We start from the raw sequence: 23,851 nt of genomic DNA, 5'->3' as shown, positions 1-23,851 counted from the left end.
GCGCAAATGATTGCCGCCGTAGCGACGGCATATTGCCCGTGCTGACGAACACACATGCTCGATAGGTGGCAGCAGGACGCCTATTTCGGCCAGCACGGCATCCACGATACGACAAGCGAGGCGTTGAGACGGCACGATGAATAAAACTAATCTCTTACAGACGAATGGATCAAGGAATGCAGCAAGTGAACGCAGGCCGAGCAGTCGCTTCGCCCAGTGAACTAACGGCGCTATGAATAGCACCTAGATTCAGCTTGGGTCAAATAACAATGACGAACGTCTACAGTCAACTAAAAGCTGAATATAGCGAACGCTAAAACGAATAGTCACAATTCCTAGTCAAAAACACGCTAACGTCGACTTAGTTTGCGACAAGCAAGCAACGTGAGAATCAACAAAAAACCGGGACGAAGGCAGAGCCTGCCAACAACTAGAGACTAAGTTAGTAGAATTTTTTCTCGCACATTAGGCTGAGTTTCAATAATAGGAGGCTCTGAAATCTTTTAACCGGCCTGATCCTGAAAGTATTAAGGGAAACTCGATGAGACTGAGTGGGGTTCTGAGAGGCTCTACTGCCCACACGCAAGCGTCTTTTCTTGATGACTTATTTTATGATCCGCTTGAAATCTCTGGGACGTGAAATATAAATTTGTAGGATTCTAAATAAACGGTGAATTTATTATTATCTCTTTTCTCCAAAACTTGTGTTATTTTAAAACTGACGATAATTAGTAATATAATAAATAAAAAGATAATTGAACGCGAAGAGAATAAGAAAAAGCAAAATCTTTTCGGCATGTCTTATGAGTTTTTATCCCCGTTTCTACAAGCCAAGAAGTTCACTTCGGACCCCTGATAAATAAAATGAACAGACTTAAGACATTATCTCTGTTAAGCATTTATGAGTTCCACCGATTTGAAGCGGGAAATAAAATTTTAATATATGTTCAAAATAGTCACCATAACATATATATTACTGACTAGAACCGAACATATGAGGTCGCTCTCCTGTGAACCATTAACAAGCACTAGCACTTTCCATGTCTCATACGAATTTTGTGCAAAAAAAAGCTTTTTTGTACATCATTTAAACTCAGTGAAAAAGATCCAAGCATTTAAATAGTTGAAGACGGATCACTTTTAAGTCAGATCATTAGTCATTTTTATCCGTTATAATCCTTTCTCGTGTCTATTTATTTTTTTCTTGCTATAAAATTGAGTGTAATGAGCCCTAGAAGTTTGTTTGAACCGGACGCAACGATAACTGCTTCGTAGAATAATAATAATTGTAAGTCTAAATGTTATCATTCCAAAAAATTGATCAGAAAGTTGATCATTGCATTTCATCATGAATTTAAAGTCATTTAATCTGTATTTATATTCCATGAATAATAATAAAATATATTTCTTCTATTCGTCCAAATTAACGCTTAGGTGACTGAAACAAGATTGCATTACACATGCGAACACATTTCAGGATGTTTCAATAGCCTGTAAAAAGACATCTGGTTAACTTAAATATGTACCTTATCAATAAAAAATTGTGTTAAAATTTGCTCTAATTATTGATAAGATATATGTTTAACTTTAACAGATGTCCTTTCACAGGCCTTTGCAACACCTGGCTCTGATACTTAAATGTGTTCGCATGTGTTTGATCTTTGCAATGAGAAGCCCAGACGCGAATAAAATATCGATGAGCCGATGCGCGAACTCGTTCTCTGAATTTAATCGGATGTCAAAGTGTGGTTCGTATACCATAAAAACAAACAATACAAGCTAATTAGGCAATGATAATGAAGCTAAGCTCTATCTTTAACAACTAACTATAACAAAATGCAATAGACAGCCTGTATCTATTGCCTTCTTGTGTCTCTAGCCCTATTTTCTCGGCAGTAAAGGGCACTATATATTTCAATATAAACTTGTCCTCCATATTGCATGAAGATTTGAATTACCAATATCGATAACGAAAAAATCTTTTCTGACATTCCCAGGTGAACTTCATGCTCTTGATCAACCCTTGAGGGCTCTGTTATTCGCTCCAAATTAAAATCTTCTTCAAGTTATGACGACGAATCCGTCCACCTGAGCAACTAATTGTAATCGAATTATTTGAGATTAATAATTGACGTGCAGTGTCCCACTTTGGTGGTGTTCGGATGCCAACTTAATTAATATTTAGTCAAAATTTAACGAAATGACATTTAAAATTTGAGAAATATTTATGTTAGAAGAAATTTCTTGCAAAATTGGTCAGGTTTAACTGTGATGATTATTGGATACATGATCGAACTTTAGCTACAAATTATATTTTATTTTCTAGATTATATGTATTTACTTGCCCTAACAAATGTTATTTGAAATATCAAACCAGTTTTCGCAGTTTCTTTTGAAGGTAATAATTATAACGCATTCAGATCTTGAGGAACAACTCTTATGTAATAACATTGTTCAAGGAAATCAAGGCAATGAGACCAAAATCGCGACTAGAAACTGTAGTCCGCATCAAATAAGCGCAATGTCGTTTACAACTTGGCAAGGCAATTGACTCAATGACGTTTTTCACTGAGAACAGGGCGAAGTGGGTCCATGGTTCAAATTACGTTTTCAGTGTCACTAACGAGGTCCTCGGGCGGCCTTGTGGCACCTCTTAGAGCACCCGGACGTGACTGCGCTCCTGCTCCGCAACCTGAATAAGAACGAGAGGATGTGATATGTTGTATGTGCAACACATATTTGTCTATCTGTTTTTCAAATTTCAAAAGATTATCCTATACTAAACAGTATGTTTGTAGCACTTACTATAAATATATATTATAGTTCTTACTATCAATCTAATGCCGGTCTATTATCTAAACGGTATGTGTTTCGCGGGTACCGTTTAGAGAGGATGGTCTCTCACTCACCTGCAGAAGGAAATGGTTAGTTTTGACCGTTTTTAGCGCATTTTCTCATTTATGGAAAAAAATGCACTATTGTGCTCGCCATGTCCGTCTGTCCGTCCGTCTGTCTGTCTGTCTGTCCGTCCGTGACTTCACGTTTTCGTCGACGAGAAAATGCGCTCTATGTCTCTCACTGCAGTGAGTAGTGAGTTATATTTTTCAATCAACGAAAAGTACTGCGAGTTGTAGTTTCAGTAGACACGTCTTTTAATGATTCATTCTAAGGCCTCGATCCTCGATGCCCGAAACTCTGCATCTTCTCTTCACAAACTTTGGGCGCCAGATTGGAAATGTTTCCGAAGAGAAACGCTGTACCGTTCCCCATGTATTGCAATACTTTCTATTTGTCGATTGATTAAATGGAACTCCTGATCTTTTTCCAACGATGCCCACATACTAATGACAAATCTGGAAGTACGTTCGCACTGTTTCCGGTTTATTATTTAATCGTTCCCAAAAATTATAATATTGATGGTATTAGTGGTCTTTATTAATCCTCCCTAAATAACATTCGGTTTGTAAAAACATTTTAATTCAGGTTGGAATAGCAACGAAGTTCTTGTGTGCATGTAGATAAAAGTTCATGGAACGCATTAAAGTTTTTTTCTCCAGCTCGTAAATGAATGAGACATGCAAATAAAAAATACGAGTTATTAAGAAAACCGATGAACGACAACCTTTTTAGGGCTGATATATAAAGATAAGAAAGTGGTAGTGTTTTTATGTTACAAAGTTTGCTGTATTTATAACTGATGTCATATATTGTAATATTTTATAACTAGGAACACTTTTCCATTGCAATAAATTTTCCTGTTAGTTTATTAGAAGCGGTAAATACTATCGAAAGCTTATTTATGCTCTAGAAGAATATAAAAAAAAAATTTCGACATGAAGTAAAGCTGGAAATTCACGGTAAGGATTATCATGGAAGTGAAGGAAATTACGTTGATATCAATCACTGATTTCCAGTATGAATCAATATTTTGTTTGTAATTCTCCAAAACTTGAGTGTTGAACCAAGTGATATTGGCTGAACCAACCAAGTGATATCGGCATAGTGTACGTTTTTTCAAATCCAAAAATTTCAGCGTCTCTAGAACGAGACAACTATCAACAATTTTCTTCTTCAATCGAGATCTTGGCAAATATTTTCTTGCTTTTTCCGTGTCGTCAAGAACATTAAATTTATTTCCTCCTAAGCGACATTGGAGCAGTTTTTTTTAGACTTTGATTTTAGCTTCAAAGGATTTTTTAGTCTTCATATTGGCAGCATGTCAAGATTTTGCACCATATCACCATTTTTGAAGTCGGTTGAAAAATTTACTGGTTTTTATACTAATTGGCGAACTTCCAGCTTATTATTTTTTTAATTGCACCTTTTAACTGCTTATTTTTTTTAACAAAGTACGAAAGTATTTTCGGTATTGAGGAAGTTGTTCGCTCATCGTTCTCTGCAAATTGTTTTTAAAATTGCAATTGTTTTTTAACAGACTTGTTTTAAATTGATTTTTTTAAACAACACTGTCTTGCGTGCTTTTTGCACAGAACAAACGGCTCTACAACCTTTTAATGACTATGATATACCTAATTAACTCCATTCAATGATGCAATTACTTCAAATTAGGAAATCGGTCATGCATAATCAGTTCTGAGAATTTTGTCTTTCTTCTCGATAAATTTTTAAACTTCCGTTCTATTGTCAGTTTAAATTGAGCAAGTAAAAGGAAGATGATTTCAGCGTTTAGTAACTTTTTGGCGAATTTGACAATTATTTTCCAACCGTGCAATTTTTTGCCTATACTGGCAATACGAGCGGACCTCAAATAATTACGGACATCACCAACACAAAGTTCAACCTACGTACATAAGGTGCTTGTAGGTGGTGGTCATTACACGAGGACAGTTGTGGCAGTCATTACACGAGGACAGTTGTGGTGGTCATTACACGAGGACAGTTGTGGCGGTCATTACACGAGGACAGTTGTGGCGGTCATTACAACGTTCAGACTAACTGCGCTTAAATAGCGATTAATTATCATTCTACTGCCCTTGTGTTGAAGGTTAATGGGTCCTTCCTTGGCCAGTAACGCCTTTTTTTATACAAGGCCAATGGCAAGTTATTCAGAAGTGGTTAGGATTTGAGAAATGCACTGGCCGCTCCTCATGTCCCCGTAAAACTTTATTAGATGAAAAATGATGGCAACGTTGTGGCAATACATTACAATTGAATGATCAACTCGAGCATGATTTTTCCTTTTCAAGAGTGGCGTTTCAAAATGCGGCTTCTTAACATTTGTGACTCCAAATAATTACCTTCTAGGACACAGTAAAGGAAAATCACAGATTCTCGGGCACGGACCAGAGCAGTTGCCTATTCGGCCTATTTCAATACAATTAGCAAGAAATTGTGGCTAAATAACATTAAAAGTATTCTCTTTGAAGATCTTAATCGTTGATCGTTATAAATAAGATAGCATAAATAATGTAATGAACATCTTCTAATGAATGATAGTATAGAGTAAAATTAATTGTGGAATCAAAGAATAATGCGCGGGGTAACTCAATTTGGAAGAATTTATGTTCCATATAAATGATCAAACCATACATAATTCAGTAGTAACTGATGAATTCATCTTCATCCGTCTCTCCGAATTACAGAGATCACAGCTGGATTGAATGCTTAGCAATAACAGCTTGGTATGAAATGTTATTTTCCTCGCAGAAAAATGCATGGACGTTGTTTTTTACATCAGTATTGAAAATTACGATTAGTTATGAGACTTTGATAATAGTGAATTTATTTTAATGTTGTTGTTGTTATGAATGGCAACTTAATTTGTAGCTCTGGATTATAAATATCTAATTGACATTATTATCCATTAATACCAACTGAAGTCAATGTTCTAACAATGACCCACATCTGTAGGCCGAATGCAAGCTGACACTATAGCTGCACGTTCCATTGTTGCATGGAACAGAGCCTGTCGGATGTTGCGCTCTCAGGTCACGGAGATAAAAGTTTGCAGACCATTTGGTCGAGATGGAGAGAGACGAAATGTCAGGCGGTGTAGAATTTTTCTGCTAATGGCCCTCTTATGCAGAGTGAGATAAAGATAATAGGAAGGTTTTCTCTGAAGTTTCATAAGAATTTGCAAAAATGTTGAGACAATTAACAAATATTAGTCAGACAATTGAGTTTGAAATTTGAGGAATTTCAATTGAGCCTGAAATTTGAATTTGGTGTTCGGTATGAATAACGCGAATGAAGAAACATTCCCTTACTCAACGCTGATGAATACCATCCGTTCGACCGACCACAGATAAATTATTTTGCGTCAATCAAATGGAAACCCTCTCACTTCAATTTTTGTTCATCTGAAATCTTAAGGGATGCTCATTGAAATCTTAAGATTCATTAGTCATGCTCCTGTCGTCTCTTGCAAGTTTATCTGCAGTATCAGCATTTATTTCAATCATCAATCAGTTATTTGTGTATGTTGCTCATTGGTGACGTTCTCGTGGCAGCAAGCGAAGTCCAAATCTAAAAACATTCGACGATCTCAGATGAATTTACAGAATATTTGCTTGTTGTTACGGTCGAGTAAACGCTTCTGGCTGGAACATGGACTAAACAACTTTAGTTTATGTACTATATACGAGTTCAATTATTTATTTCTTACGTTCGGCGGGCACATTTTTCGATATGAATATCAAGCCTTTAACCTTGCTGCTTAATTCATAGTTTCATATATAAATAAAGTTTCTGTGTTCGAATTGCATTATTTATTTCTTAACTTTGGTTTCAGAATGATTCCGATACAATCGAGATTAATGTTCGATAGAGATAAGATCAGTTGTGCTAATTGAGGTATTTTCGTGTTAGGATTCATAAATGACGTTTCTTTATTAAATTTTAGGTAATTTTACGTACGAGAATACGTCCAGTCCGGTGAAATTATTTTTAATGTGAATACCGTAATTTGGGTGAAGTTTAGGACGTTAATTTAGAAGGTTATTGCCGAGCATAAGCCACAGAACACCGCCCATGTCCTATCGACTACTCATTACTTGCCGGTTTTCCCAAACTCAATATAATACTGGCCAGAAATACACTTTGCAGTATTTGAATAACAAAAATATGCTAAATATTTATAGCGCATACGATAATGCGTAGATTTATCTTTTCATAAATGTATTCATAATAAAGGGAAGTGACGATAAAAGTGGATTTGATCCACTATACCGCAGTGGAATTAGGCATTTTTTCATTAACGAATTGGTTAAAAGGCTGTTAGATATCAATGCTAGATAGAAATGGGAGTTAAATCGAATTAACTGACAGGTAAGGCATAAAGAAACAATGTAGAAATCAAAGTTGCTCGAATTGGAATTCTGAGAAGTGTGATTCCAGGATCCTGCTGGCCGCTCTGCGCTGTCCATGTGAATTAATTTGGTTGCATTAGTTGTATGCGGTAACGTAGCTTGAAATTCAGTGTTTGGGGCGGCAGGGCAGCCCTGGCTTTATATAGCAAAGGAAGGTCTACGAAAGAATGAGATATAAAAGGGACGGCTATGAGCGCCGCACCGAAGCGTCGCAGCAACGTGTCGTGAGACGCAGGCACGCACGTTGCAACTGCGACGCTCAAGCTGAGTTCACATACACGATTTAAACGTCTGAGATAACTAAAAAGTTGTCATAATTAGGACTCGGATGCGCTATTGTGAATGTGGTTGCCGTTGATACACGTTTCTCACAATAATTGTATAATGCGTTGCGGCATGACTTGATCACGCAGCTGCCGAAGTAGAGCAACCACTTGTAAGGTGTGCAGTACACCACGTACGATCAATATTGCGTGCAAGATCCTAAATAAAAAATGCATACGTCTCTTCATAGTGGTGACTCAGACATGTAACTCTTTGTTAGTAATCTAATACATATATTATTAATGCTGCTTCGTCTTACATGCAATCTGTTGTATTATCTCGAACACTCAAGTACGTTGATCACAATGACACAACATAATAGAGACTTATGGAAAACAGCGATAATGTCGAAAAAAGAGGTCCGACTCTTTTATTGATTTTTAGAGCATTGGCTTCACTATATACGCAATACGGAATTAAAGCGCAGCGGTGTACGGCAAAGAGATGCAAAGGATTTGGTTAATGGTATACGAGCGACCATTGTACATTTACAATAAATATTCTCATGATTTAGTCTCACACTCACGATTAGCCACTTACTAATCGTAAGTATCTAATCGTGATCGTACTAATCGCGACTAAATTACTCATTATGAACTTTTCGTGCCGGAGCATTATTGCAATGGAATGAGAAATGTATTATATTTATCTGCGGCTAAGTGATTTGTGATCCTAAAAGCGTATCTATACTATACTTTAAGTATATTAAGTATATTACTACTTAATGATATCTATACTACTACTACTATACTTAATGATATCTTCAACTTTTGCAGACCTAGATACAAAGTAATTTCAACCTGTGTCATTAGGTTCATTCTGTGGCGGTTGCTTGGGGCCTGTGTTAGCGAACACCTGTTTCTGTTTATTGCAATTATATTTTTTATGTTTAGTTACAAAAGTTTCATTGGCCATGTTCTTGTGTGAATTAAATAGGCAGGGAACGGGAAGAACATCGCATAGCATGGTTAAGTAACCAACTATGGGCTGAATAACGGATTTAGCTGTTAGACCTAATAATTATTACAGTTTCTTAGTTGATTACGAAAGGCGTAAACAGAAATGCCAGAAAGAAAATGATCGAAACCTCTCCATAATGTTGAAGTTCTATTTTTCATTCCTGTTGGGTTCAGATCACTAATCTCCAATATACCAAATGAACAGAAGACTACTTATTCAATTCACGTCTCCAATATACCAAATGAACAGCAGACTACTTATTCAATTCACGTCTCCAATATACCAAATGAACAGCAGACTACTTATTCAATTCACGCAGTTGTGCCGAGCTCCAATTTTCCACCGCAATTAACGATGGCAGCGACCACACGGACGGGGCTCCTGATTGGCCTAGTTCGGAACCTTTCGTGCAATGTTCTATTAAATTGCAATGTTTCTCTCAAATGAACCCATTCTTTCCTGATAAATTCATCATAAAAAAATATTAAACAATTAATATCAAAGGCATAGGGCAAGAGTAAAAACAAGCTTATCAATATCACCAGACGATACGTACTAAATACGCGCATTACTCCATGAAAGCATGTCCATCCGATATTCAAAAATAAATATTTACCCCCCATCATGTGTTAAGTTTATTTCAAAAGTTTCCAAACATTTGCAAACAAGATTCCAGTTAGTGTGAAACCTCTTCCTCATCGAATAATGTTTGCGAACACTTTAACGAATTTTAGCAACTTTTCAGAAACTGGTGGGAACGTTTGAGTCAAAGGTTCAAATATTTTAACTAGATTCGGTCAAAGGATTTTAACTATATTCGGTGCTTGTAGCGCGTCCATTGTAAACGGCATATCTACATAGAGTGGATTAGAGCGGCTGATGGTTAAAGGATGCGTCAAACCCAATTTATACTTATATATTTAACATTTTAGCATAACGTAAGGAGATTATGGCCTGCTTTACTCGATTAAAATGTACAAGCTTCTTTTTAATAACGTGATATCTATATTGATTACTTTTCCGTGTTCCATAACAATTTTTTTCAATAATCCAGAAATACTTAAAGTTCTCAAATCCAATTGGAATAAAATTTGAAAATCTCGAATTTTCTGGGGCATGACTACTGTTAACACTGCTACTTGATGTCAATTCTACAACCTTACGTCTACCACGACGTCACTTATCGTTTAATTAGAACGACTTAAATAGTATCTTCCATTATTTTTAATTTATTGAGTCATATCAGAAATATTGGCAATGGCTGGCCTGTCACAGGCCTCTGCAATTTCCTTCTGGTTGCTAATGACAGTTTATCCTAGTTGACAATACAAATATGACGAACTAATTCCAAATAATTTTAATTAGTTTAACTCAATCTTCATTATTAGTTATGAACCTTTCGTTAACCCAATATATGTTACGTAACTACCATGTTTAGTCCTGCAACTAATCATGGATCTTTAAATAAATTGGTGCTGAATCCCATATAATACCCCTCAAGCATTTAATATACACAGCGCCACGTCTTTTCTCTAATTTAAGATCCCATTAACATCATCGTGGCCCAAAACAATGAAATTATTGAGAATAAACTGAAACCCGAAATATCTACAAACACCAAACCTGAAACTGATCCATAATTATCCTTCCATTGTGCTTCCCTAGATTTACATCCAGCTAGAGAAATCGGCCAAGTTCCTCAAGATGGAACAACGATAATTTCTTAAGGTTTCTCTATGTTCGTGCCAACACTTACACGTACCTCGATGTATTATAAAATTCACGTCTTGCAAAACCTGCACATGTCGACGCCATCTGATTGAACACTAACAAGACAATCCAAAGCGTATATGTTGCAAATCACTCGTAATTGATGCCGTAATAATTGCCTCGTTACCGTTTGATCAACAGGATTTGTACAGCAAGGCTCATCATCACGAAGCAGGCGATGAAACCGAGACCTCCTTCCCGAAATGCAGGGGCTCCCGAGAAGTGCCCGCTGGACGCGAGGTACGGCATAAGATGCACATTGCATAGGTCGCTCTGGCAAGTGCGGTAGCAGTTCACGGAGCTGCTATCCTTGCTGATCCGCGTTCCCGCGTTAGTGCCCCGATTATCCCGCGTTCCTGCATTCGCGTCCCGGTCACCCCGCGTTCCTGCATTCGCGTCCCGGTCACCCCGCGTTCCTGCATTCGCGTCCCGGTCACCCCGCGTTCCTGCATTCGCGCTCTGGTTATCCCGCGCTCTTGCATTCGCGTCCCGGTCACCCAGCGTTCCTGCGTTCGCGTCCCGGTCACCACGCGTTCCTGCTTTCGCGTCCCGGTCACCCCGCGTTCCTGCGTTCGTGCTCTGGTTATCCCGCGCTCTTGCATCACCGGCGCTCTTCGTAATCGCACTCACGAAGTGGCATCTGTTGGTCAGGTCCACGGGGGAGCAGGCGCGGATCACCACCAGCGCCGCACCTGAGTTTGTAACATCATGGGTGAAAATGAATGTTATTGTTGCATCAAAATGAGACGTTATCATAATGAATGAATATGCAACATTTTGAATAATCAGGTAAATGGTAAGCAAAGTTGCTACCATACTTATCTAGGAGAAAAACAGGGAGCCTTATGAAATAAATTTTGCTAGTTAAATCATCTCTTCTGAACGTGAAAGTCGGCTTTACGTTTCATTTACAAAGCAAAGCACAAATTTTGGATTAAAGCTACTAGTAATCTGTAGCGACTTAGCAATTAAGATCTTCAAAATTCCAAGATCCAGTAAAAAGATAACAAAGGTCCATAGAATGGCAATTAATATGGGTAAAAATTGTCTGCAACAGGTATATTGACGGCTATCAATTGAACCGACAAAGTAGGTTGATGCTGTCTGAGTCAAGTGGACTTAACATTATCAAAACACATAATTATTCTTGCAATATAATTAGTTGTGTTGCAGAAAAGTAATTTAACCAACGGCACTGACGGCAATGTGGTATTTCTACACTATTGCTTGATTGAATGCAGATGTTTGTTAGCGCTTCATCATAACTCATTGTGAGTTGTAACTCCTCCCGTGTGCTACGTGATTTACGTCATTGATATGCATAAAAAAATGATTTGGTTTTTGGTCAAACAAAACAGAGAACCTGGCAACTTTCAATGAGTTGTGCCATAAAATATTGTGCTAATTTTGGCGAATCTGCAACTTCGATTTTTGAAAAGCTGCGTAACTAGAAGACATGGACATTCACACCTCAAGAGCTCAATGTTTTTCTAGCGTAAATATCATCCGAAACAAAGAAATACCCTCCTAGCGAGGCTTTGATGTCGAAAACACCTACAAATCAGAGACCACCGCAATTTTTGTATCTTTGGCGGAAAAAAACAGTTGTCTGCAAATATTTTTCTCCTCCACGAAAAACACTTGTCCAATATTTCAATAAAACCAATTTTGAAAAGCTCACAGCAAAAGGAGACCATAAATCGTAAACAAATGGGTGCCTTCTCACTGCTCTATCCGCGATGGAATTTTTGACTTAAAAAGCATCATTGTGGTATTTAGCCAATTATTCGCCTGACATTAGTATGGCAATTTTTTTATGCTGAACAAAATCCGTAGGTCATGGAGCTTGGAAAAAATTCCGAAAAATGTTACGGACAGGCTGCAGTGATTACGTTTAAAGATTTTCTGTGCTACTGCCGAAAGTGTATATAATGTTTCCATCGTTGTGTTTAATGGAACTACTACAGTGTGTTGAGCAGATATCATTGATTTATGAACAAATGACAAACTTTGGTGATTGAAACATCAGTGTCATCACGAGTTGTATAATCACTAATGACTCCTCGCAGTGTACATTAGACTTGCGTTAATGACCAGTGGGTGCTAGTGCCTCCTCTCTCACTACACGCGTCACTCATCTTGTCTGCCCCCGTTTCTTCAATTCCTTACTACAAGCAATTATATTTTCACCATCTCTCATTCCACGGTCGCGATACTACTTGTACTACTTCAGAACTTTATTATATTCACTCACATTACTCACTCAAAGTTCTCACCAATACTAACATAACTTGACATGCACAGCACCCACCACTTACCACAAAACACGGCAACCACAATATCGCACCCAAAGTTCTCATTACACGCCTTCTACCTGATAGCACCACAGTGCACGACACCCAAGCCAACCCACGACAATCGTCACCCACCCCAACCCATCACACACGGCAACCACCACAATCCATCACACACGGTACCCACCACAACACACCACACACGGCACCCACCACAACCCATCACACACGGCACCCACACCAACCCATTACACACGGCACCCACCACAACCCACCACACACGACACTCACCCCAACCCATCACACACGGTACCCACCCCAGCCCATCACACACGGTACCCACCCCAACCCATCACACACGTCACCCACCCCAACCCACCACACATGTCACCCACCCCAACCCACCACACACTGTACCCACCCCAACCCACCACACACAGTACCCACCACAACACACGACACTAACCCTCTTTAAGGCCGAGGTAGCCTGCAAGCACGGCGCAGTAGCGCTCGGTGTCGTTACAGGTGACGGCAGCACCTCGTCCTGCGATGCAGTCTCCATCCACCAGACTGTTGCATTTGAGGCAGCGCAGCGCCCCGCCTGTACACCAACAAAGTTCTGCGTTACGGCAAACTTGATGCCGCGCAGTGCCTCGCAGTAATCCTATTAATTAAATTCCAGATAATGACTTCATCGTTCAGTTAAGCGTCTAATTTAGACACGGAAAAATTAGAATGCACTTAAACGCCTAGGAATCCACGCAGATGCTAGTAAATTTTCAAGTAAATCGTTTTCGTGAAATAAAGATTGCACAATTTGTCTCACGTATTCTGTTGCTTACAGAGACAAGCTGTTGTACGGTAATTGTATAGTACTAATTTTGGCGATGATACATTTGCCAAATTTATCAGTGATTCAGAATAGATGAGTGGAAAGTAATTAATGTACGAGAAATTTTTTGCGTATTATATTAATAATAAAAATAGCAAAAGGACATGTAGTTGATGTGAGTAGGCAGTGACTTTAATTCTTCTGACTAATTGATTGAAGCAATTAGTTCAATGTGTCAGGGATACTGTGTTCAGTTGTAAGTTGTGCAAATTTAGTTGTGATGCATGTTGAATGTGATCAGTAGTGTTCAACTATTGCTTGTGGTCTTCCGAGATAATTTTTACACTTTACTTTAATTTCAATTTAGTTCATTTACTAAATCTTATGTGGGGTATTAATGAGTTCATTATGTTTGCAACAATTCTCATTTACAATATAAATATTCATAGAATGCAATAAAGTATGATGAATGTGTGCTGAAAAATGTAAAGAATTTTTTTTAGTTTGATTTTGTTGTATATTGCCTACATTGTGTATTGTAAATCATCTCGAAACAACAGGCCGGAAACTGCACCACTCACCATGAACAATAAAGGTGGCGAAAATGAAACTCCACATCAAGAATTTCCACAAGCAATATCCGCCTTGCGAAGTAGTTCTTGCGTAATCATTTAGATTCAGCTTCCCCAAAATGTTCAGAACACTTCTCAGATTCCTCCGCTGTGACCCTTTGCAATTTTCTGACTTAGTTTGAAGGATTTCCTTGCTGGATTCAATCCGTCTTGGATTCCTTGGGATCGAATTGATTAATTCCAGTTTGTTTCTGGAGAATGCAGCTTGTTTTTCAGTGCAAAAGCGTCCTTTGCCAGACAACTTTAGCGTCTTGGAATTTTTATTAAGATAAACGTTCAGCTTCTTGGCGTTTAGAGCCTTCAAACGCTCATTCAGATCTTCAATGCGAGCTCCTAGATTTGGAGGAAATTTGAAATGCCTTTTAATCTGATCGAAGTCAGTGTTTATTTTCGATGGCGAATTTAACCTTGAGTAAAATAAATAGTTTGCAGAGTTTGTGGGGGAGTCAGTTCTCTTATTCGAGAATATTTTTTGGCAGCATATTGATTTTGAATGTATAATTAGATTATTCAAATTATTTCGTGGTCTTGACGACACTTCTGATCGGACACCTAAAATAGGTGTAGATTTTAATTGAGGGTCTATTTTTGATTTTGAAGAATTTTCTGTGCGATCCGCCGGCGAATTCATCATTATTAATCCATAGCCGTTGTAAATATTTACCCGATGGATATATTCTCCGTCCGCTTCATCCGCTCTGTCTACAAATCCACGCTTTAAAAATGTCACATAATTTCCTTTCGGTCTGAAGATCAGAAAGCAACGGGGCTCTTCGCTCCATAAATCTTCCACATTCGGATCACTTTGAAAATAGTGAGAAGCCCCGCTATGTTCGGTGATCATTATCTGTAGACGAGACACGTCCGTGATGCAATCCATTCTTACTTCAGGGAATTTAAAACAATTCGTAGCGATGGCTAGAATAAAGTTGAAATTTAGTCAACAACTCCCGGATAGAATCGCAGTTTTTTTTAATTAAGTCAATTGAGTGAGGAATTATTAACGATTGGAAATAAATATCATAATCATTATAAACTCACTGATTAGTAGAGCATTTTTGAAGAGAGACACCTATAAAAAAATGTCCGAGTATCAACCCCAAAAAATTTTTTTTTCAAGAAAAGCTGAGAAATAATTTATTAATCAGATTTTGGAATATCTGAAAGCAATCAGTTTTTTAACCTTCAGTTCATAAGTTACCTAATACAAAGATGACTGAGTGAAAAATTGATAAATTCTGGTTTACCATGAAGCTTCATTTATTGTTATGTCTATGAAATCAACGTCGAATGACAAGAAAATTGCAAATATATGGAGAAACATAATAAATAGCTCCTATTGTATCCTGCTATTTTGTAATAGATCCCAATATAATTTACTTGATTCTTATGTAATCTCAATATGAAAAGTGCATTTAGCATTACAACAATTCGTTTTAGAGCTGCAACTCCCATACCAACTCAAATATTCTTCGCTCTAAATAGCGGTCGCTGAAGTCTTGTCTTAAGTCCCCCTCGCGTTCAGAGTAGCTCTTATTAAGTCTTGTCTTAAGTCCCCCTCGCGTTCGGCGTAGCTCTTAGCAGTACAGAGCCTCGCTGCTATAAATTATCGGACCTAGAGTGACTCGCGCAGCCAACCTACTGTTAGGCAGCTACTGCAAATAAGGCTAGTTTTATTGCTTGCTGATAAATAGTTACCGATTTTAAAAATGCAATAATTTTGATTTCTCCTCATCATCCAACGTGTGTAAAACTAATACATGTATTGTAAATGAGAGGGTTCTTCTCTGCGGTAAAGAATTTACTCGCAAATAACTTTCCGATCGAATGAGTTCTCCATTGAACATCAATGGTAAACCTAAAACATTTTTCGATCAATCGCATTATTAAGAGCAGTAATTCAACATTTGTCCTACTTTGAGCCTCTTTTCACACTGACTATTCTAAATATATTTTTGCACAGACTCTGCCAAAATAGATGTGAAAGTTTCAATATTTGGTGACCGTTTTTGGGTAAGACGTGTGAATTTCTGCGACAACTCATTAATCAATGTACAAATATTGAGTAAAATTTACCAATGTGAGAACCATGTCTGACAATCGTATGAGTCTGATAAGCTGGAAAAAGCGGAAATGAAAGATATTTTAACAGTTCTTGGCGTTGACTGGCCGCTCGATTGATTAGATGGCTAAAGAATAAGAAGAACTACCAGCCGCCTTCATCCTTTGAGACTCGGACAAAGGAAAGATGAGGTCATGGTCAGGCCAGCATCGTCGAAGAAACGCAGCTCTGCCTTATGATAACATATAAAGCATAAAGCAAATTATTCCTTCTTCGGGGCAATTTCGCACTGGGGTTCAAAACTCTAAAATTTTTATTGCGCAGAAGAATACTTTTTTGAGCGATAATGACCTGCCTCTTCCGAAAGAAAGCCGAAAGTGGAAGAGCATTAAAGGCGTGTAATGATTTTTTACGGCCATTGTGATCATTTCAGTGAATTTTTTTATGATATTATCAATGGAATTTTAAACGAAAATTTTAAACCTTGTCTCAATAATTACTGAGTTTATAGGCTAATGTGGTAGAATGAAAATTTTATTTTGTGTTAAAACATTCTATGAAGTTCATTTTTTCATCAATTTTGAAATGGTTACTGTAAGTTTTAAACTAATATCATTAACAAAAATCTTTAAGTGGGCACTTAAAATTAAAATGTAACAATTAAAATATTTACCTACATGTAGTCTAACGTATCGTTTCATTGGGTTGTGAATTTAATTCGTTTTAATTTGCCAATATAGAGACAGTCACAAAATTCAAGAATTTTAAAAATAGACACAGTTGATATTCCGCAAATGGAGAAAATTTTGAACAAAAATGCAAAAAAAGTTTTAGTCATACACGCATTTGCTTGTAACTCCTCTCCTAAATACATAACCTTCAGCCATGCGCGAGCCAATCTTGGATTTGAATAAGCTTAACTCTAAGTGTTTAACCGACTGCTAAATTCAGCTGGATTTTCCACTTGTAATAACCTTTAGGACTTAAAGGAGAGCAGCTGGCGAACTGATCAGAGATACAAGAGATAAAAGCAAGACTGTTAGATGACCCAGGCCAAGAAAGTAATTGGGGTCATACATGAAGAGGAAACATGTCACCATACGATTGGCTATCCCGAAGTCATCTATTTCTACTTTTCTCGAGAAATAGACGACGTGTGAACGATGTGGTGAAAGCTGTTGATATTTTTTATGTAATTTTAGGAAAAACCTAAAATTAATTAAACATGAGCGTTTTTATCACATATTACAGGAAGTGGCAAAGTTAATCAAATCCAGGTAGTAAAATCCGTAGACTTTTGTCATGTCAGCTGTGGAAATGAGCATCCGAAAATCCTTGATACATTTTCTCCAACGTAAGGTAATAATTACTCAATATTTTACCCTAAAATAGCTCAATATTAGATTCTCTTCTAATAAATAATAAGATTAATAACCATTGTCTAATTGTTATCCTCCTGTAATACTAACTATTTTATTCCTTCAATTAAAAATTAAATTTTGAGAATACGAATATTTTAAATCATGATACGGTTTCAACACACAAATCTGAATCCCCGTTCTACAAATATTCATCCCATAGATTTCCCTCGATATCAAATTATCCCTGTTAAATTCTTCATCAGAGTTGCGATGCTAGAGCTCAAGTAGTTCGCCAGCGCACATACCACACTCCTCATCCCACAGCCGCCAAGCGACCACTGAGCTCAGCACCTGTGAAGCGCCAGCATTTTTATACGGAGGTTCATCAGAAAATTATAGCAAGCGAGCATGTGTTGACACAGTGGAATTAGGGAGGAAGAGATTTGAGTTGAAATTCGAATCTGACCAGTCTGGATGAGAATTTTTTAATGGATTTGGTAACGCTTTGAGGAATTATTCATTGATGGTCGACGCGTGAATTTGTTGAAGATCTCTCCTTCAACTTTACATTTTTGATTATATATAAATATGAAGGCTCTTATCCGGATCTCTTGACCTTAATGAGAACAAGTTAGGATAAGATGGAGCGCCGTATATGTAAATGAATATATGAACACAGCTCGATGGCCTAAATGAAAAAGTAAATTTAATCTTAGCTAAATTATAAAATTTTTTAAGAAATTAATTTCCGTCCCGAAACGAAATTCAGTGTTTTTAGAAACAGTTTTACGTTTAATAACAGATCAAAACTACTTAATGGCCACCGGATATCCAGAAATTTGTTGAATTCCGTACTGCCCAACACTGGAATATTTCTTATTCAAACACATCTCCACTCCACGTACCCTGTACCACTCTACACATCTCCACTCCACGTACCCTGTACCACTCTACACATCTCCACTCCACGTACCCTGTACAACTCTACACATCTCCACTCCACGTACCCTGCACCACTCTACACATCTCCACTCCACGTACTCTGTACCACTCTACACAGACCCAGTAAATATGCTCTCAAATTTCTCCGTTTATCTCTAATCCAAGCAGCGCAAACCCACATTCATCTCATCCTCGCCCTGCTTTACCATTTCTATATGCTTTTCCCATCACTCAGCTGTGTAGAGCTTTTTCTTTGACCTACCTTCGTATGTGTAGTGCAGTAGGTCATCACATTTACCAGCAATACATGCATGCCTTTATAACATCTGCGCAGCGTATACATACATGAAAGAACTTCTCTGCAGCTATGAAGTGTATTACCCTGACACTCACCAGAGTGTTAGATCTGATATCTGGTATGAGTTTTTTCCTCTATGAGTTTGCTGCTGCAGGGGAACAGAAATTTCTGCATCGCCATGCAACGAAATGCTCTTATTTTTGTGTTCTAGTTTCAAAATTGCTTCATGTCGCCAACAAAGTCTTCATTACAACTGGAATGAAGCGCAGTGCGCTGCCCGCTGCGTCAAATCTGAGTCGCCGGAGACTCGGTCCAAATGCATTGCCCGAATTTTCGCATGTTGCAGTTGATGAGAATTTCGAGGGATGAAACTCGATTTTGATATCGAAATGTGATAAAATACAGTTAATATTTATCTTAGAACCGATTTTTTCGATCGAACTGGTACTGCATGAGTAATAAATTCATTTTAAAGTTTGATGAAACTTGTAGTGTCGCAAGTAAAATTAACGAATAATTCAATTACACGATATTGATTAATAAAAAATTGAACAATTAAATGGAAAGGTATGAGGCTTCAGATGCAAACATCACAGTCTATTCGTAACAAACGTATAAATAACTATCCACGCGAATTAATTATAAGCTTTTGTCAGTTTGGTGTAATTAATACTACTTTATTCTATTTATCATTTTGAACAAAAGCAGTTAGTATGAATAGCTGAATAAATATGAATGAATGAAAAGCTTGTGTTCAAATTTATGCTTTCAAATAGGCTTATAGATAAAAAAGGGCGGACAAGAAAAAATCGTCATATCACAAATTGGAGGCTAGCAAAATGTATCACTCTCATTCCAATTAAAATTATTCTCTATCTCACTTGTAGGTTTCTTCTTTGTAACTTACCGATGGAATAAATAATTGGTCAAATTCATATACAGAATTAACTGTAACCTACAACCAATATATCCATGCTAAACAAACAACCCCAGCCAAGCACAACAAACAATAATTTTGTGTTTTTCTTGCGAACCTCCGACTCGACGATTAAAAAATTTATAAAATTAATTTCTTAATATTATAAGTATTTATTATTAATATTAATAATAATAATAATAATACAATTTTTTAAGCAATAAAAAGAACCAAATAAAGGCCCATAAAATTAAACATGTTTGCACGCATTCGATCATGGGGCTACTCTAGTCCAGAACAAAACCACAGCGAGGCCTAACCAACAAAACCGAACAATTGAACAACCAATTTGAATAAAAGTGTTCACTGAAGCAAATTGAGGATACGATATACTCTAGAACTCAGTCATATTTTTAAGAACTTTAAGTCGCCAACCTAAACATATTGAGGAATAAAAGAATGCGTCGGTAAGTGTCTCTTGATCAAGCGTTCAGGAGCGATTTCCACACACCTAGTCCAGTGGATCTAAATTTAAACTTCGACGGCAATAATATGAAAAGTCTCAAAAAATCCACCAAAAACTACCAAAAGTCAATCCCTGATTTTTATTCCGACTAGGTCTATAGATTTGAGAAGTTTGAATTGCCTTTCAGGCTTGGTTATAAGTTCAAATCCTGTAATTGCCAAGTAAGTAAACAAACTTATTCCTTCATAAAAGTTATAGACGACGTTCGATGGCCACCAATTAAGAAACGATAAATTTGAATGATGCAAAGATTGCAGCAATTTTTTTTCGCCTTGTCTTTCCGTCAAAAGTCACAGCTACTTTTTGGCCACTTTTTTGTGCCCAGCTTGAGTCTGTTCATTCGCAACTTGATTCAAAGTTCGAATTGACGAAAGCCGTAATTTCGTGTAAGATTGATCAGATTTGCTTTCGGTTTAAGTAAAGAAGTTACGATCGTTCCGTAACTATTCCTATCTTGTATATGTTGAAAATTTTATATCATGTAAAATACCTCACTTTTAAGCCATAACCGCTGTTATATTCGATTAATAATGCTCCAAAATACATTTTTTGTGCTCTTAAACAAACAAGAAAGTTAGCCTCGCTATAAAATTAAAATAAGTTTTTACGAACATTAGAACATCATATGCAATTTTAAGTTAAAATCAAATACTGATACGAGTTAAACATGTTAAGGTATTATTTCGGTGCTGGTTATTAATGTAACTTGGTGTAAAGTAACTCATTTGAGGCCGTCAGTCATCTTTGCTGGAGATTCTCATCCTACTGTTGCCTGCAGAATAAAAATTACGTTTTTTTTAATGTTTTGTAAAGTGTAAAGTTTGCCTTTACACAAATGTTCGTTTTTGTAAAGGCACGAAGAATTACCTCAATGTAGTAAATAAAAAGACCCTCATATTCAGAGAATGGCATGAATCATAAAAAAAACTTTGTGAGTAGTACAGTTGTTTCTGAATTTTTTTTATCTCATCCTACATTTTTTACGTAGAATGGAAGTTATATCATACTCAAAGAGAAAATGTTTGAAAACTTACCCATTATAAATTAGAAACTTATTGTAACCGAACGATATATATAGGCCGGAGTGACCCGTGTTATAGTGAATAACAGGTAAATTTTCTTTGTATTACAATCAAGAGTATCACAACAAAATTCGCCTATATCAAATCATGATCTTGGTTAATGATAAAAATGTCGAGTGATCCCGATGAGTGATTGAACGACATTGATACATTAATTAGAGCTTTTCGTTTGCGGCTTCACTGTCATCCATTGCAACATTAGCCGCTTAATGACCATGTGACATTGGGCGGTATCACTATTACCCAACACTCAACAAATTAACTCTTGTGCAACTTTTGTAGACCAGATGTTGTCCAGCTATATTTAAAAATTATTATTATTACTCCGCATTGTGCCACCATATTCCACTGAAATAAATAACAAATTCTGGAATAATATGAACGGCTTCAACTTATCTATTTTATGCCGCCTGAGGAACTAAAACAATATTCTTTACATCTATCATGTTTGTCACCGTGACGCACTGACCGAAAAGAACAGCAAATAATGGAGTCCATATCACGTAATGTTTTGTGTGTGGGGATTTTCCGTCATTGATCCTTGCAAGAGGTTGCGGTACCTCAAAGGCCGCCGATATTTGATATTTATAGCAAGCCTAGCCCTGGAATCTGGAGGCGCTATGGCCTTTTCATGAGAGGTAACATATTCATAGATTATTTCAAGGCTCATGTTACATGCATTTACTTTGATATAAGCTTGAGAAACTTTAAAGGTTTTAGAGGATGTGATAATCATCTAACTCGAGTATACAGGAAGTTCAACAGTTACATAATGTATGGCAAGCACATGTGTATCATATGAACGTGTGCAATTTGCATGTATAAATTGTGTTTTCTGCAACTTTTAGAGATTTGACGTAAAACAAGTCAAATATGAAAATTATACACTAAAAACGAAAAAAAACGTGTTATTTGAAATAATTTTCTGGTGATGAATTTTCGCATTGAATCGATTGATGAATTTAACCCAGCTGATGAATACTTAACTACTTCATTCTACTTCATGAAAATATTTGGGACATCGAAACATCGGATAAGAAAGTATAGATTCATATTGCTCGTTTTCAATACAATTTATTGATGAAAAGCCAATTACAGTTGAGTCGGGGTAATTAAACTGTAATGAATGGGGTAATTGTAATTAAAAATGCGATAGTAAAAACCATCAAAATTTTCCAGTAAAACAAAACATAATACTTCCATGAGCAAAAAATAATTTTCTGGTGTTGGAATAGTCTGTAAATGAAAACAAATACTATGTTTAGTCTGTAAATGAGACCGTATACTACAATAATACTGAGTAAATGAGACCGTATAATACTACAATAGTCTGCAAATGAAAACAAATACTAGTTTCTTCATTTTTGCGGGCACGTCACATATACATTTTTTTAATTCAAGTCCGAGGATCGTAAGATGAAGAAAAATCCATAACGTGCACGTAATTGTTCTAATAAGATCTTACATTTTAGTTAATTGAATCCAGAACAAGTTTACGCAATTTTTCTCCAGAAACTACCAGATTTACACAGCTACTAGCCACGGAAGTATTATCCGAGGTACAATTCTCTTTCAGGGTGAATTTGCTACATTCATCGCAATTCATTTCCACTTCAAAGTGAAATTTGATTCTATGATTTGATTACTCCATTTAAAAATTTAAATGCATCGTAATGACACATGATATAACTAAAAGCATACGTCAGAGAATAACATTCGCATTAAAACGGTTGACTTCCGCTCATTTAATTAGTAATTAGTCAGGAATTTTAATTGTACGTTGATTCGTTGCTAAAGAGCTTACGATTAATTTTAATTGACGATTACGTTTGTGTTTAGTCTTCAGTACTAATTGACTATTTAGAAGTTACTTATCTGCATGGACGGTATATCAAACACAAATTACGCAATAACTCATACTAGGAAATAAAATGGTTTAAAAATTACAATTGGGGATCACTGCAGTACAAAAAAGTGAAAACGAGTGAGGTGCCCATGGCGCCATCTTGTAAATAATCTTATTTGTAGATAGGAATTGCTTTTCTTATCAACGAAGATTACTGCTGCCTACTAGATGTGTGGCCCGACTTTAAATCAGCTTAATCAGTAGTTCCTACTGAAAATGAAACCCAGCTTAATCTTCACAAAAAGAAATGTTTGCAAGAAATTTGCAACCAAATGCATATTAGTTTTAGCGACAAAATTTCTTTCACTCCATGTCCATTATTTTTTGCGTAATTTTGCATTTTTAAAAATGTCAAGTACTGATGTTCTTTGGCAGTGCCTTGATCAAGATTCGCTCTGTCATCCAACGGTGGACATACCAACTGTTAAACTCACTTATATTTCTAACTTACCCCAACTCATTAACAGAAGCTGATATTTAGTCTCTACCGTTAAATCCTCCTTATTTCAACTTGATCTTGCACTTGAAAGGGAGACGAAAATAATGCCCCATATCTTCTTGAATCACAGGAGCCATTTGAATACCTGTCTAAAAGGGAGCATATGTGATGGCACAGAA

General features: G+C 36.8%; 1 protein-coding gene across 1 annotated transcript; it reads right to left on the bottom strand.

Annotated features, from left to right (window-relative positions):
- Positions 1 to 10,505: 10,505 nt before the first annotated feature.
- Positions 10,506 to 15,086, bottom strand: LOC108678151. Its single transcript, XM_018166500.2, has 3 exons — positions 14,090 to 15,086; positions 13,143 to 13,277; positions 10,506 to 11,074 (listed from the first exon to the last, which is right to left on the bottom strand). The coding sequence occupies exons 1-3, from the start codon at positions 15,018 to 15,020 to the stop codon at positions 10,506 to 10,508; spliced, it is 1,635 nt and encodes a 544-aa protein (XP_018021989.1). The 5' UTR covers positions 15,021 to 15,086.
- Positions 15,087 to 23,851: the final 8,765 nt, after the last annotated feature.

The sequence above is a fragment of the Hyalella azteca genome, unplaced genomic scaffold, assembly GCF_000764305.2.
Source record: "Hyalella azteca isolate HAZT.00-mixed unplaced genomic scaffold, Hazt_2.0.2 contig2099, whole genome shotgun sequence".
Taxonomy (NCBI): Eukaryota; Metazoa; Arthropoda; class Malacostraca; order Amphipoda; family Hyalellidae; genus Hyalella; species Hyalella azteca.
The sequence above is the reverse complement of the archived record's forward strand: the minus strand, read 5'-3'. Positions and strand labels throughout refer to the sequence as shown.

Bases quoted from the DNA above. Each gene is read 5' to 3' on its own strand.
- LOC108678151 (XM_018166500.2), bottom strand. From the start codon at position 15,020: ATGGATTGCATCACGGACGTGTCTCGTCTACAGATAATGATCACCGAA. The intron at 13,278-14,089 runs GTGAGTGGTGCA...GTTGGTGTACAG, and splicing joins CGCCACCTTTATTGTTCATG to GCGGGGCGCTGCGCTGCCTC. The intron at 11,075-13,142 runs GTTAGTGTCGTG...TTACAAACTCAG, and splicing joins CTACCTCGGCCTTAAAGAGG to GTGCGGCGCTGGTGGTGATC.